General features: G+C 46.7%; 1 protein-coding gene across 5 annotated transcripts in view; it reads left to right on the top strand.

Annotated features, from left to right (window-relative positions):
* Positions 1–13,943, top strand: part of scn8aa (sodium channel, voltage gated, type VIII, alpha subunit a) — a 42,423-nt gene that overhangs the window by 19,873 nt on the left and 8,607 nt on the right. For 3 of the 5 annotated variants that reach the window (XM_076026380.1, XM_076026378.1, XM_076026379.1), the window contains exons 12-21: positions 1,077–1,391; positions 3,089–3,224; positions 3,479–3,717; positions 4,495–4,668; positions 4,757–5,113; positions 5,217–5,690; positions 6,825–6,942; positions 7,048–7,202; positions 7,967–8,140; positions 12,843–12,965. In XM_076026380.1, the coding sequence (XP_075882495.1) occupies positions 1,077–1,391; positions 3,089–3,224; positions 3,479–3,717; positions 4,495–4,668; positions 4,757–5,113; positions 5,217–5,690; positions 6,825–6,942; positions 7,048–7,202; positions 7,967–8,140; positions 12,843–12,965 (2,265 nt within the window). The remainder of the gene's footprint in view (positions 1–1,076; positions 1,392–3,088; positions 3,225–3,478; positions 3,718–4,494; positions 4,669–4,756; positions 5,114–5,216; positions 5,691–6,824; positions 6,943–7,047; positions 7,203–7,966; positions 8,141–12,842; positions 12,966–13,943) is intronic. The other 2 variants (XM_076026382.1, XM_076026381.1) reach the window with 1 other exon arrangement.

Here is a 13,943-nt window from a genome sequence, read left to right as displayed (position 1 = left end):
GAACACATTCCACTGACAGAACCTCATTTTGCCCACTTTTATTAAAATGCATTTTTGATCTGCTCTGATTTTGGATAATGTTTCTCATAAGCAATCAAACTCCCTGATAGCTGCCTCAAAAGCCCCCAGAAGAAACACAATAATAAGAAGTGGTTACAGGTTCTAGTGCTGATCTAGTGTCGCTTTGGCAGCAGCTTTATCGCAACTGCACAGCATTTTTTAGTTTGAGAGTTTGTTGAATGCCACCATGTTGTCCACTGAGGAAAGGCTTCTGATTGGTCAGCTGGACAGAGAGAAGGTCCTTTGCTTTCCATGGACCCTAAGTGATAGGTGGGTGAGATAAAACGAACATAATAGGAACACAAGTGTGAAAGCACCGACGTGTCGTGGTTCCATCAGAGGGAGTTGGAACCATGTGGTTGAGGTTGGAACTGACATACACAAAAATAAGATTTGGAAAAGGGTCATTGAGTGATGAGGTCTCCATTTTCTGCTGCTGCTGCTGCTGCTGCTGCTGCTGATGGAGCTGCAGAGGAGCCTATAGTGGACAGAGATATAGAAACACACGTCCAGGGCCCTTCAATTATTCACCACAATTACATAAATGTTTCAAAGGAGGCAATTCTGCAGCTTTGTTGGAGCCTCGGCTCTGGCACACACACACACACACACACACACACTGCGTGTCAGATGTTGAGCAGCTGCACAGGCAGGTTTGACATGATCGGGATCGATATGTGCAATAGACTGGCATGTCACACCTCCAGCTGGGTGTGTACCAGCCTGTCCTTTTGCGTGTGTGTGTTGTGTGTGCGTTGTGTCACCTTGTCTGGTGAGGGCTTCACTGACCTAATTAAGCATTTTTCTGTTTATTAAGCCATGTGATTTGCCCGGGAGAATGGGGGAGGGGTTGGAGGGCATCACGGCTGCTACGGATTCCCCGGCACGGGGCAGCAGCAGCAGCAGATGTTTGTCTTTCGGCGTAACCTCTGCAGGCGACGGCAAATGGCGCAATCAATCACGATCACGCGGACACCGGGGGAAAGTCACCTCTCCTCTCCTCTCCGTCCTCGCAGTCCCTCCTCAGCATCCCCGGCTCGCCCTTCCTGTCGCGCCACAACAGCAAGAGCAGCATCTTCAGCTTCAAGGGCCGCAGCAAGGACGTGGGCTCGGAGAACGAGTTCGCCGACGACGAGCACAGCACGGTGGAGGAGTGCGAGGAGCGCCGCGGCTCGCTCTTCAGCCCGTACCGGCGGAACAGCTACAGCGGCTTCCACGGCAAGAGGAATAGCACGGTGGATTGCAACGGCGTGGTGTCGCTCATCGGCCCGGGGCCGGGCGGACGCCTTCTGCCTGAGGTGAAAATAGATAAGGCAGCTACTGACGACAGTGTAAGGAAGTCTATGAGTAGACCTATCTAGGCATGGCCCCTCCCTCCCCCCCTACCGTCCGTTCCTTTTCTTTTTATTACTACTACTATTATTATTATTATCTCTTGCTCTTTTACCTCTTCTACTCTGTCATCTTTGCAAGTCCGTATGTATCTCTTGGCTCAGCGCTCGCGCAAACCCCCACCCCACCCCCCCCACCCCCCTTCTGCCCCGCAGTGTATGCTGCCCTCCAACACTAGGCAAAGGATGGAGAATTAAAATAATACGAAGTCATGACAAAACAATAGTGATTAGAAAAGTGCAGTTTAAAGGCGACTGGAACTGGTTCTGTCAGTGACTTCCAGGCTACTTATGTTGTTTTATCCTAAATGATGAATATCAATGTTTTTAATGTTCAAATTATCTACTCACACACACCACACACATGCTAGTGAAGCATCCCCGCGTGGCGCACGTGGCGCGGTCTGATTAATGTCCAGTGAACAACCTGCGCGTGGGATGTCGGCCGAGCGCCCATTTTTTTTTAAAAAACGTGCTCCCCGGCGAGCCAAAGACCATTTTGTGTTAACAGACGACATATACTGACAAGTGAACGTGCAATAGTGTGTTGATGTGTTCCTCCTCCAGGCATCCACGTCCTCTGCTAGCCTGTGTGGGTAGAGCTGCAGTAGGAGGCTGAGAAAACAAGAGGGGACCAGCACTGTTCAGCCACATTTTTTTATCCACTCCCCTGAAAAAAAAACAACAAAAAACAGCTCTTTAAGACCCCTGAAGCTGACAACGCTAGCCTCTCTCTCACACACACACGCACATGCACCATCCTATCTGGCCTTAGTAGTAAGAACTCAAGGAGGGCTGCTGTCCTTGTCTGTCTCTACCTTTTTCTGTTTTCCAAACTCTCCCTGGTCGACATTAGCCAACTAGCCGTGTCTGATCCTAGTTAGCATGGTAGCTAGAGCCTCGGCTACAACAAGCATGACCCTCAGACTGGTAGAGAAATGCCTATGGTCTGTGTAATCTCCTCTCTTTCTCTTTGACTTGGAGCATGCCCATGCATGAGGACTGGATGGACCTAAACTACCTGCCTTCTTCACATGACCTCTTTTTTGACAAATGCTCTCCAACTTGACGGTTGCAATATAAGTTGTATGGTTTCAAAGTAGGAAGATCCAATAGAATCAATTTGCAAGTAATAATAATAAAAAAAATGGCCAGATTTAGGAGGCATTTAAAAAGAACAACAACAACGACAACGACGACAACCTGATGATTATATTGCAATGGCAGCAAAGCCTCCATTATTGCATGACAGGATTGAAGACGCATCCATGCAGAGGCAGTTTTCCTTACAATCCATTTATTATTTAACCAAGATGGGCTAATTACATTCAGAGCCAATGAGGTCATATATTCCTAGATCACTTGCTCCCACTTTGGCTGAGACCTGCATGCATTTTTACAGCATACACACATCTTCCTTGAAACCAATTTATTAGATAGAAAGATGACCTACATGGCCCCGCCCCCGCCCCCAGCTCCCACTCCAAAGAAAAGAAAAAAAAAAAAGAATTCTGATCCTCGACTACTTTTTCCTGCCAATGCTGTTGTGCACTTCCCTCCGCCGACCACCGGTGGTGATGTGGGATGGTGTTCATGTCGTCTCCATGGGTGCTTGATTCTTCCTCTCCTCCTGACAGCCAACTACTGAGGTTGAGGTGAAGAAGAAGCTGTCGGGCTCCCTGATGGTGTCTGTGGACCAGCTCAATACCTCCTTTGGGCGGAAAGAGCGGGCCAACAGTGTCATGAGCGCCATTACCAACACACTAGTGGAGGGTACTGCCACTTTAACCCAGCTATTTAACCTGCTATGTCATTATTCTTTAACTAGGGCTGCTTTCATTGTTTGATTTATTTGACATGAATTTCCTGCTTATCAGCTTTGCATATTCCAACAGTACCAGATACATACAGTGCATACAATTTCTGCTCTTTATAATTTTTTAGAATACCTTTGCATGCGAATGGTATGCTGCCGAGCGCACCCCTGTCTGATTTCTTTTAACGTTTGGTCCACGCTATGTCTCCAGAACTGGAGGAGTCTCAGCGCAAGTGTCCGCCGTGCTGGTATAAGTTTGCTAACACATTCCTGATTTGGGAGTGCTCGCCCAAGTGGATTAAAATGAAGGAGATTGTCAACCTGATTGTCATGGATCCCTTTGTGGACTTGGCCATCACCATCTGTATCGTCCTCAACACCCTGTTCATGGCCATGGAGCACTACCCCATGACCTCCGACTTTGAGGACATGCTGTCTGTGGGCAACCTGGTGAGTGGCAGCCGCTTTTGTGGGTTTTTTTTCCTTCCTATTTTTTCCCCTGTCTTGTTCTCTGGGTTTGAAGTCGCCTCTCCCTCCTCTTCGAAGCACAGTGAGAGAGAGAGAGTGAGAAAGAGAGAGAGAAGTTATTTTTGGGACTGTAATTGGCAGGCCTTTATTGCGGATTCAGTTCGAGTTGAAAGAAAAGTGAAAAAAAGCAAATGTTCTGAACCAATCATGTCCCCCTGCTGCTTCCTTCCCTGTCTCCTCTCTACCCCCCACCCCTTTCTCTTACGCTTGTCGCCGCCCTCTCCTTCTATCTCTCCCTCCTGTTTGCCTCCGTGGGACCAGCCTGTCTCTCTGTTGGCTGGCTGACTGGTGGGAGGCCTGCATGAATATTTTATGGAAGCTGATCGATGAGCTCGCTCTAAAATGGTGCCTGAATCATGGCGTGGATAACTCAACCTGGCCAAATAACTCTGTGTTTTTCTTCGTATTTTGCTTTTTTTTCTTTTCTCGGCATCACGTCTCTGAACGAAACGTATATTGAAAACAAGACGAGTTGTGCAGTCCGAGATTCATAAATCAACTATATATCTCCGTGTTTACACATCCTGTCGGGTGTCGAATAGTATCGTCCCCGCTAGGGTGCATGTGGACATTTGTTCTTTGCACCACCGAAATTGAATTAGAACTGCAAGCGAGGGAATAAAGACATACACATAAAAAGACTCTCCTTGCAGTTCTTCCAGGTTGTGACCTCCCTTCTGTTTTCTTTCCCTCCACCAGGTGTTCACAGGGATCTTTGCGGGCGAGATGCTCTTTAAGCTGGTGGCTATGGACCCCTACTACTACTTCCAGGAGGCCTGGAACTGCTTCGACGGCTTCATCGTGACTCTGAGTTTAGTGGAGCTGGCTCTGGCTGATGTGGAGGGGCTCTCGGTGCTGCGCTCATTCCGATTGGTAAGCACTCATTCCAGGACTTGATTGCTTGACACCCCAAAAGTCGACTGGAACTAAATGCCGCCCTCCTCTTTCATCCCCGCCTCAGCTGAGAGTCTTCAAGCTGGCCAAGTCGTGGCCGACGCTCAACATGCTGATCAAGATCATCGGCAACTCGGTGGGGGCCTTGGGGAACCTGACCCTGGTGCTGGCCATCATCGTCTTCATCTTCGCTGTGGTGGGCATGCAGCTGTTCGGCAAGAGCTACAAGGACTGCGTGTGCAAGATCGCCGCCGACTGCGAGCTGCCCCGCTGGCACATGAACGACTTCTTCCACTCCTTCCTCATCGTCTTCCGCGTGCTGTGCGGCGAGTGGATCGAGACCATGTGGGACTGCATGGAGGTGGCGGGGCAGGGCATGTGTCTCATCGTCTTCATGATGGTCATGGTCATCGGTAACCTGGTGGTGAGTGTCCGCCTCTGCTCGTTGGGGCAGATCCCTAAAGAACCAGCCCTCCTTCTTTGTGGTTGCCGATTCTGATTATTGATTCCATCCCCTCTCCACAAAGGTGTTGAACCTCTTCCTTGCCTTGCTGCTGAGCTCATTCAGCGCCGACAACCTGGCGGCGACGGACGACGACGGCGAGCCCAACAACCTGCAGATCTCGGTCATGCGCATCAAGATAGGCATCGCCTGGTTCAAGGCCAAGATGAGGGTGGTGATGGCCAGCCTGCTGCGGAAGCCACCCATGGAGGACGAGCAGAAGCCGCTGGACGACATGTACGACAAGAAGCTCAACTGCATCGCCAACCACACTGGCGTGGACATCAACCGGGACCTGGACTACGCCAAGAACGGCAACGGCACCACCAGCGGCATTGGCAGCAGCGTGGGCAAGTACATGATTGACGAGGACCACATGTCGTTCATCCACAACCCCAACCTGACCGTCTGCGTGCCCATCGCCGTGGGCGAGTCCGACTTTGAGAACCTCAACACGGAGGACTTCAGCAGCGAGTCGGAAAACGAGAACAGCAAAGAGGTCAGTGAGCGGACGAACGAGTGCATTTTTTTTATTTTTATGAGCTGCACTTATTCATGTATTTTCTTTGATTCGGTGAAACAAATATTTGAAAAGACGACCAAGGAGTCGACTGAAACAACAATCAGAAAAAGTATAAAATGAATGATTCTTTGCATCACTCAATTCATCCCTAATAGTTAAAAAAAGAGAAATCTAGACCTTAACCTGCAGCAATTCAGAGTATTGTAATATACCCTGAATTTTCCCACCAGACTGTAACACGCTGGGTGTGGCTGACCAGACTGCTTAATACCGTCCATCACTCAGAGTGTTCTGGAGTAACAGCGGCCGGCCGGCCGGCCGGTTCAGATGAAACTGATCTCCCCTGGCGTTGCTCTTTTGACCAAATGGGTTTAAGAGACTTTCAGAGCAGATGAGCTGCCATTTGATATTCCATTACTGCGCTCAGCTGCAAGATACGTGAGGTTCAGAACTGGTATCATGTCCATTACTGTCTGGGAGGGAGAAGAAAAGACATTTTGGATTCTGCTGTTGTGAATCGGACTCAGGTTTTAAATTGTTTTTCTCTCTCACAACAATGAGCGGAATCATATGTCTGTTACTTTAAAAGTTCCAGTGTTTAATATTTGGCTTAATTTATGATTAAAAAATACATTAATAAAAGTTTATAATTACAGTACAATAAAAGTAATTTGTTTTTCCTATCCTTAAAACATTTCTAATATATATGTATGAAAATATACATAGTGCAAGGGTCTTGCTTCCAGTTAGCTGCCATCTTGCACCACCATATTTCTAAGGAAGCCTGGTGTGGGCAATCCAGCCCACCTGACAGTGTGATTTAAATTTAGGGTGACTGCTTGTGTCTTCACTCAAACTAATAAAGAAGAAGGTGAATGAGGTATCCAGATTTGGGTGTACAGGCAACCTTAGCTCACTGGCAAGCTTAGGAGTGGGAAGGAGCGTGAAAGACGCTGCAATCTAAAATGTAACCAGATGATGTTACTGTTTCTTCTTTTAAAAACTCCAAATATTACATGCTTAACCTTTAAACTTCCATTTTTCAGCTTTCACACTCACTCTGTGTGTCCGTGCGTTCACCCTGCCTTACTTTACTGTTCTCTAACACAGCTGGACGACACCAGCTCGTCCGAGGGCAGCACCATCGACATCAAGCCAGACGTGGAGGAGGTGGTGGTGGTGGAGACGGTGGAGGAGTACATGGAACCGGAGGCGTGCTGGACGGATGGTGAGATGGAAGCTCCAGCTTCCGGATGCACTGCACTACCGCCACTCCACAGCACTCAGACATTGGGTTAAACTGTAAATTAAATGTCCTGTTTTTGTCCCTCAGCTTGTGTGGCCAAGTACAAGTGCTGCGCCTTGGACATCACGGAGGGCTGGGGCAAGAACTGGTGGTTCTTGAGGAAAACCTGCTACCTGATCGTGGAGCACAACTGGTTTGAGACCCTGATTATCTTCATGATCCTGCTCAGCAGCGGCGCCTTGGTGAGCATTCAGTGACGGCAGAATGACTGCGTGTATATACGCACACATCAGAGTGCATATTTAAAAAGATAGGCAGCAGGTTAATCTTGAAATGGAATGCACATTTAACTCTGCCTGGACCCAAAAAAAAACAGTCTGGATGAAGATTGAATATTGATGGCTCATTAAAAATAAATGTACTTCACAGTCTATGGTGCGTGGCAGCGGGGACATAAAACAAGTTAATCACGGTGGCCGTGCAGCCACGGTGGGGGGAGGGGCTTCACAGGGCTGAAATTAATGGACTGGTCCATTTATTGAGCTGGGGGGGATGAGGGGGGTGGGGGCGTGGGGGGGGTTGTATTTATAGCCACCGAAGAGGTGCCTGGATCTCAGCCATGTTAGTGTTTGTAGAAGAAACGCTGAGACTGTTGAAAATAATAATTTCCATGATGCAGCTGGGACGTTTTATTATATTTCGGTTTTGCAGTTTTCCCTCTTATTCCGAAAAGACAATATGAAGCCGTTTCCATGACTACCAAAAAAGAAAATTCTGTTTGCATGCAGATGTGTGAATATTCCCATCACGAACAAGAAGTGTAAATCTTTTTAAATTTCAATAGCTCACTTTTAAAAAGGGTGTGTTGACATTCTGAACCTGCCTCTGCACAGCATGTAGGATGTGTGTGAGGCATGCGTCGCCGCATGCAATTCCATTAGCCGAAACCGTAAATCCCCAAGACGCAACACCTTTTGACGCCTGCTTCCCGCTGCTGCCCCCGCAGGCCTTCGAGGACGTCTACATCGAGCAGAGGAAGACGGTACGCATTATCCTGGAGTACGCCGACAGGGTCTTCACCTACATCTTCATCCTGGAGATGTTGCTGAAATGGGTGGCCTACGGCTTCGTCAAGTACTTCACCAACGCCTGGTGTTGGCTCGACTTCTTCATCGTGGATGTAAGTGCGGCTCTCGCTTCTTCTCTCGCGCGTAGCTTCGACCCTGAACCACACCCAGGTTGACACGTGGATATGTTCTAGCAGCAGGGCAACTTTAATATCTTCATGGTGATCGTTTAATTTATCAGATTAAAGAAAAAAAAAGCTGCTGGACTTTTCTTTTGAATGACTTTGTGTTGCCCTGATAGTCTAGTGGGTGTGGTTGGGTTTTTGTTTATTTCATTTTTTTAGGTCAGGTTTTTTAATGGAGCATCTGCATCATGGCATGGATCAGGTGAGGTGGCGTGAGGTGTTGCGTTCAGCAACATTTGGTAAAGAAAAAAGTGAAGGGACAGTGTTTTACAAGACGGTTGCAGTCTGTCTGTCCACAGTGCAAATGCAGACATGCCACATTCACTTTTTACATGGCCATCAAGCAGCTGTTTTTTTTTCTTTCTTTTCTAAACTTGATTTATCCCTCTGAGCTCTTGAATATGCAAATTTACCGACTTGCTGGTTGAAGCACCTTTCACCACGTACTGCACGTCCCACAGGACGCGTCCATGTGCAGTCTCTTACATTTTTAATATTGGGGGAATTTTGCCGTGAGATTGTGAGAAATTGTGCTAATGGAATCCAGAACCGAGCAAGTCGATACATGCCAATATTCAAGGTGTGCTCAGAGCAATAAGGTGTGTCCAGGATGTGCGTCCAGCTGTCTCTGCCTGTGTCTCTGACCTGTAACATGTTGACACGTGCCTTTGTCCTCTCTCTTTGTCTACTTCTACGCTCCTTATTGTCAGTCAAGACTGAAAGACCAGAACGGGGAAATTCTTCGATCCACTCTACACCAATCGTCCAAATTCATACTTATAACCCAAACTTCCTTGTCCTCTTGTAAGGATATATAACCTTAAATGGCAAATTCCTGGAAGCGGTTCCGGGGAATTGAATTGGTGGGTTAATCTTGAACCATGTAATACATGCAAGATTCAACCATGGGGTTGGGGCAGCCGAGTGGATGGAGAAAGAATTTCCCCGACCTCCGGTTTTCTTCTTGAGCTAACTACCTCTCCGCAGTGTCCAACACCTCAGCCAATGCCTGTGAATGGACTCCTGTCAATGGCCAGAGGTTGTTTCAGTAGAAACTCCTGCATCCCTGACCTGACCCCAACACACACACACACACACACACACACACACACACACACACACACACACACATTACACGCTACAGATTATTACACATTATTTTTACAAGCCTGCGTCTAATAGCATTTCCAAACACCAGCCGACCATTTATAGTGCAACATTATAGGTCGCCACACTCGACATCCACACTGACTCACACTGACTTTTGTTGTGTTGTTGTTGATGTTGACGTTGTAGAATCCCTCCCTTCAGGTGTGTTGTCGAGCTCAACACATCACCCAAAGAGTGACGCCCCCCTCCCTCCCCCTCTCCTTCCCCCTCTCGAAAGTGTAAACCTCGAGGAATGTGGTGCTAATTGTGCTGAGATGTAATGATGGTGGGTGACAGGCGGCCGGCGGTAAGTTTGGTCTTCACTGAGCCCTCCCCCCTCTCCACCCAGAGAGAGAGAGGGAAAAAAAAAAAAGCCCAAGAGACTCGTGCCTGATGAGTCTGGGTGGTGTTGTGACCTGATCGTGTCCTCTGCTGTCCTGTGTTGTGGGGCGACACCATTGCCACGGACTCCGAAAGCGGGGGGGCACCATCATTAGACCAGCCTGTGTTTTTCTCTCAGTGTGTGCGTGTGTGTGCGTGACTGAGTGTGCGTGGGTGTGTTTCCTCCTCATTCTCCTCGTGCTCCTTCTGCATCTTTCTGTTCACCCAATTTCTTTAAAATTTTATTTCATTATTTGGGCTTTTAATATTTTGTGTTATTATGCATTTATGCAGTAATGCACCAATCAGTTGAGTGTTTAGCAGCTGTGATCCATTTTCAGGCCCACTGTGTAAGATTTTGTAGCGCCTAATGGTACAAAAGCATATTGCAAACAGTTACATTTTTTGTTTTTGTATTTGAAATGTACAGTATCTTGCTGGTGGTCACGACAGTAAATTGCTTGAGACAGATCAGTTGAAGGCAGTCTACCTCTGCAATACCTTGCAAAGATGTTCCTTTTACTGGCTAATTTTAATGTTAATACTCCTGATGTCCCACTTGATATCAAATCGTGTGTGTAATAGGAGACATCAAGGTAAAATAAAACCAAAACCCTGAGCAGATCCATGTTGCAGGCTCTTGGGTGCTTGTAGATACCTGGTGATGCAATATGGCAACCACAGCACACATTTGACTTTCTCATCAGTATTTTTGTCTATTTTATTCCAATAGATCCCTATAAATTTTACACATTGGACTTTTGAATAAAAAAACTAAGAAGATTTCAAGATAAAATACTTGAATTTTGTGATTGTACCAAAGTGACTGGAACAAGAATCCATATTTATAAGCATTTATTAGTGCTTAGTTTAAAAAAATAAAAATAAAATAAACCTACAAAATATCCCACGCAAATACATTAACATCGGTTACTGAGGTGTGTTAAGTGAAGGACCATAGCTCTCGCATTCCACTCATTTTTCTTTACACTTGGATTATTATCATTGTTTTGTTGTTTCTTTTCTCCTTTGCTTTTTTTCTGTTTGTTTGTTTGTGTTACTTCTGTTCGGTCCGTGCTGTCGTCATCATGGGATCACAGCCCCAGATGTCATTGGCCTTGCCTTGCAGAGCTCTGTGAGAAGGACGCTGAGGCGCTGAGGTCACTGCCGCACAGCTGGCCCAGCGGGGGGTCAGAGGCCAGGCTCCAAGGGGTCAGGCTGAAGGTGACAATTATCCCCAACACTGTAGTGTAGATCAAGGCAAAATCTTTATTTTGCTGCCCTCAAACCAGAAAAGCCACCGCTGTTTCACATTTTAAACAGGATTTTTGTGTTTCTTCGCAATTAAGAGAATACAAATTATGAAACGGAAATCGAGATTATCTGGTACCTGGTTTCATAAGGTCCAGGTACAATCAGAAACATCACCGCAGTTACTCAAATTTTTTGATGGACGTCTTTTGAACATGGTTAAAAAACAGCAACATAAAAAAAAACCTCAGTCAAAACGAAGATTTTGCCTCCTCTGAAATTCCCTCCGTGACTTTGGTAAGCTTTGGATGTTGTGTCCTCTAATGCGATGAGTTTGACCGATTGATGTCGATGGCTGGTTGGAGGTGCTTTCACATGTGTGCACTCTTAATATATTTCCTTTCTTGTGAGGAACTGGTGCTGCTTCTGTTTCCGCTCTGCCTGCTCTGCATCCAGGCCGGCAACGCTGCCCGTAGGGGCCCAGAAACGAACCCGGGCACCATTGGGCCCACCTTATCGGCCACCTCACCATACTTTAAACAACTTTTTTTCCAAGAGTGGTCAATCCTGAATTTCCCATCACTCCCTGCAGAGCATTAGTAGAGGATTATCGTGCACGTTTCCCGTTGCTCGTTCCCTGCTTTTCACAGCAATACGACACGTAGCTTCAGAAATGGCCTGCAGCTATGGTGCACTCACAATTACCAGGCCACCGCTCAGGCCGCTTGACCTAAATTTAATTTGATTTATTATAGCCATAAGAGACGTACATGCACATGCCCAGCGATGATGTTATCAGTAGCTTGTATGGCCGTTACATAATTCAAGGGTTTTTAGGCAGTGTTTCTGACTCATGGCAGCACAAAAGAGCTCTTGGGGCTGCAGCGAACGGCTGGCTTGGCTGCTGCGGGAGCTGGAAAAAGAGCATGCGCCAGTTGCCTTGAGATTGTGTGCCGTTATTGTTAACCATCGTTAACTGTGTGTAACTCTACTGTCCTGTGTGCGTGTTTTTTCTGTCCTTTCAGTGCCATCCAGTGCTAATAACTTATCCGATTTGCCCTTAACCTCCATCCCTGTTATTTCTTGTGCGTGGTTCATGTGATTGTGGTTTCCCCACTCTGACTCAAAAAAAAATGTTGTGAAAATGTAGTCATTTTTTCATTTAATGTGTAAGCAAAAGCAAAACGATGGCAAAAAAGTGACACACTTGTACATGTTTACCTGTATTCTTTCTCTTAGGTTCCGTTAGTTTGTCAGTCTAAAAATTGTATGGGATTTTATGCCTCAGCCCAAGAGCGACATGGAGAGACAATGTTAGAGGGCCAAGGGTAAGGCTCTCAAGTCTGTTGGGTTTTTATCAACTTCCACAGGGTAACCTCTCTCCTTCCCACCCCTCCCCCTGACCCCCCCCACCCTCCCGCCGCTCCGTCCAGTCCCTTCGCTTGAATCTGTACTAAATCATGTAGCACTCTTTAATTCTATTTAATTCTAATTTACCCTCTTTATGGATCTTATGTCTCTCTCCTCTCTTTCTCTCTCAACCACAAGTTTTCTTTGCAGGTACACTGGACTTTTCACACCCTGTCAACTGCCCCAAAATAACAGTCAGACAATCCCTATGGCTACTAAAAAAAAGAAATTCACTACGCACATAAAGCCTATACTAAACCTTCTCTCTCAGTGTATACGCATGTATGAATGCAATATTATACATGCGTATACGTGCATAGATTTATGTGTGTATGTCAAGCGACTTTCCGCCAATGCCAGGCCCGTCTCTCTTCCCTAGTGGACATTCTAACAGTTCTAACAGTTTGGAACCTCTTTTGCTTCTCTGTTTTTTGTGTAGGTGTCTATAGTCAGCCTTGTAGCTAATGCGCTGGGCTACTCCGATCTAGGGCCCATTAAATCACTCAGGACACTAAGGGCCTTGAGACCCCTCAGAGCCTTGTCACGTTTTGAAGGGATGAGGGTAAGATCCAAAGCTAAGCAGCTGATCCTTCCGCATGCCCATTCAACAGTTTAAAGCATGCTAGAACTGATCGTTAAAAAAAAACCTAAGAGGATAAAAAAATGATTGGGGATTGTTTTTTAAAACCAGGAAATGACAACTGAGAAGTCACCTTTTCCATGCGCAATCCTGTACCATGCCTCTGTTAGACTGAACCGACAAGTCATGATGCAGCTGGAGTAAATGAGCAGTAATCTTGTGTTGCCGGCAAAGCTACGGGCATTTTTCAATTGAATTTATTTTTTCCAATCAACCAACCAAATTAATGTGCACACAAATTGATTGTTTTCATAAAGAAATAAAAAAAATGCCAAGTGTCAAAACCTCTACCACAAAGCTGCCTCATCACACAAGTGACAGTTTAGATATTCTGATGACTTCATCCGACTTTGTTCCTTCTGGATTGGCCAAAGTCAGTGTGAAATTGATCAACGCCAACCAAACCTACATGCCATCTCATTGGGCATCCAGACCAAGAGTTAGCTCATCATTCGGCCTGATTCTCGACCACTGCTTTTAAATCGAGGACCCCACTCCCTTCCATGTGCCCCCTCTTGCTCCCATTGAACACTTCCCTCCCCAGCTCACATCATCCCCTTAATGCATCCGGCATTGAGAACAACCAGCGGGAACTGCAGAGTGAACCAGGCATGCCAAAATTGTTGTAGAAACCACTCAGAGGAGTCTGTGTTTTCTATGCAGATGATTCTGTAGGAGAAACCACTCCTGTGTATCCTATGCAGATGATACCGTGGTTTATTTGGCAAAAAATTATGCTGCCTTCCCAGCCGGCCCCTGGTGGCTTCGGCCGACTCCAGAGCTCGCAGGCCTGAGCTTATTGGTTGCTGTGCATGGTGTTTAGCGATCGGTTGCGCCTGATTGTTGTCACCAGTTGCCGTCTCTTGTCTCTCTTTCTCTCAAACTCCCTCCATCGCCATT

Source organism: Nelusetta ayraudi, unplaced genomic scaffold (assembly GCF_046127955.1).
Source record: "Nelusetta ayraudi isolate G7.1 ecotype Tasmania unplaced genomic scaffold, CSIRO-AGI_Nayr_v1 ptg000019l, whole genome shotgun sequence".
Lineage (NCBI taxonomy): Eukaryota > Metazoa > Chordata > Actinopteri > Tetraodontiformes > Monacanthidae > Nelusetta > Nelusetta ayraudi.
The sequence above is the reverse complement of the archived record's forward strand: the minus strand, read 5'-3'. Positions and strand labels throughout refer to the sequence as shown.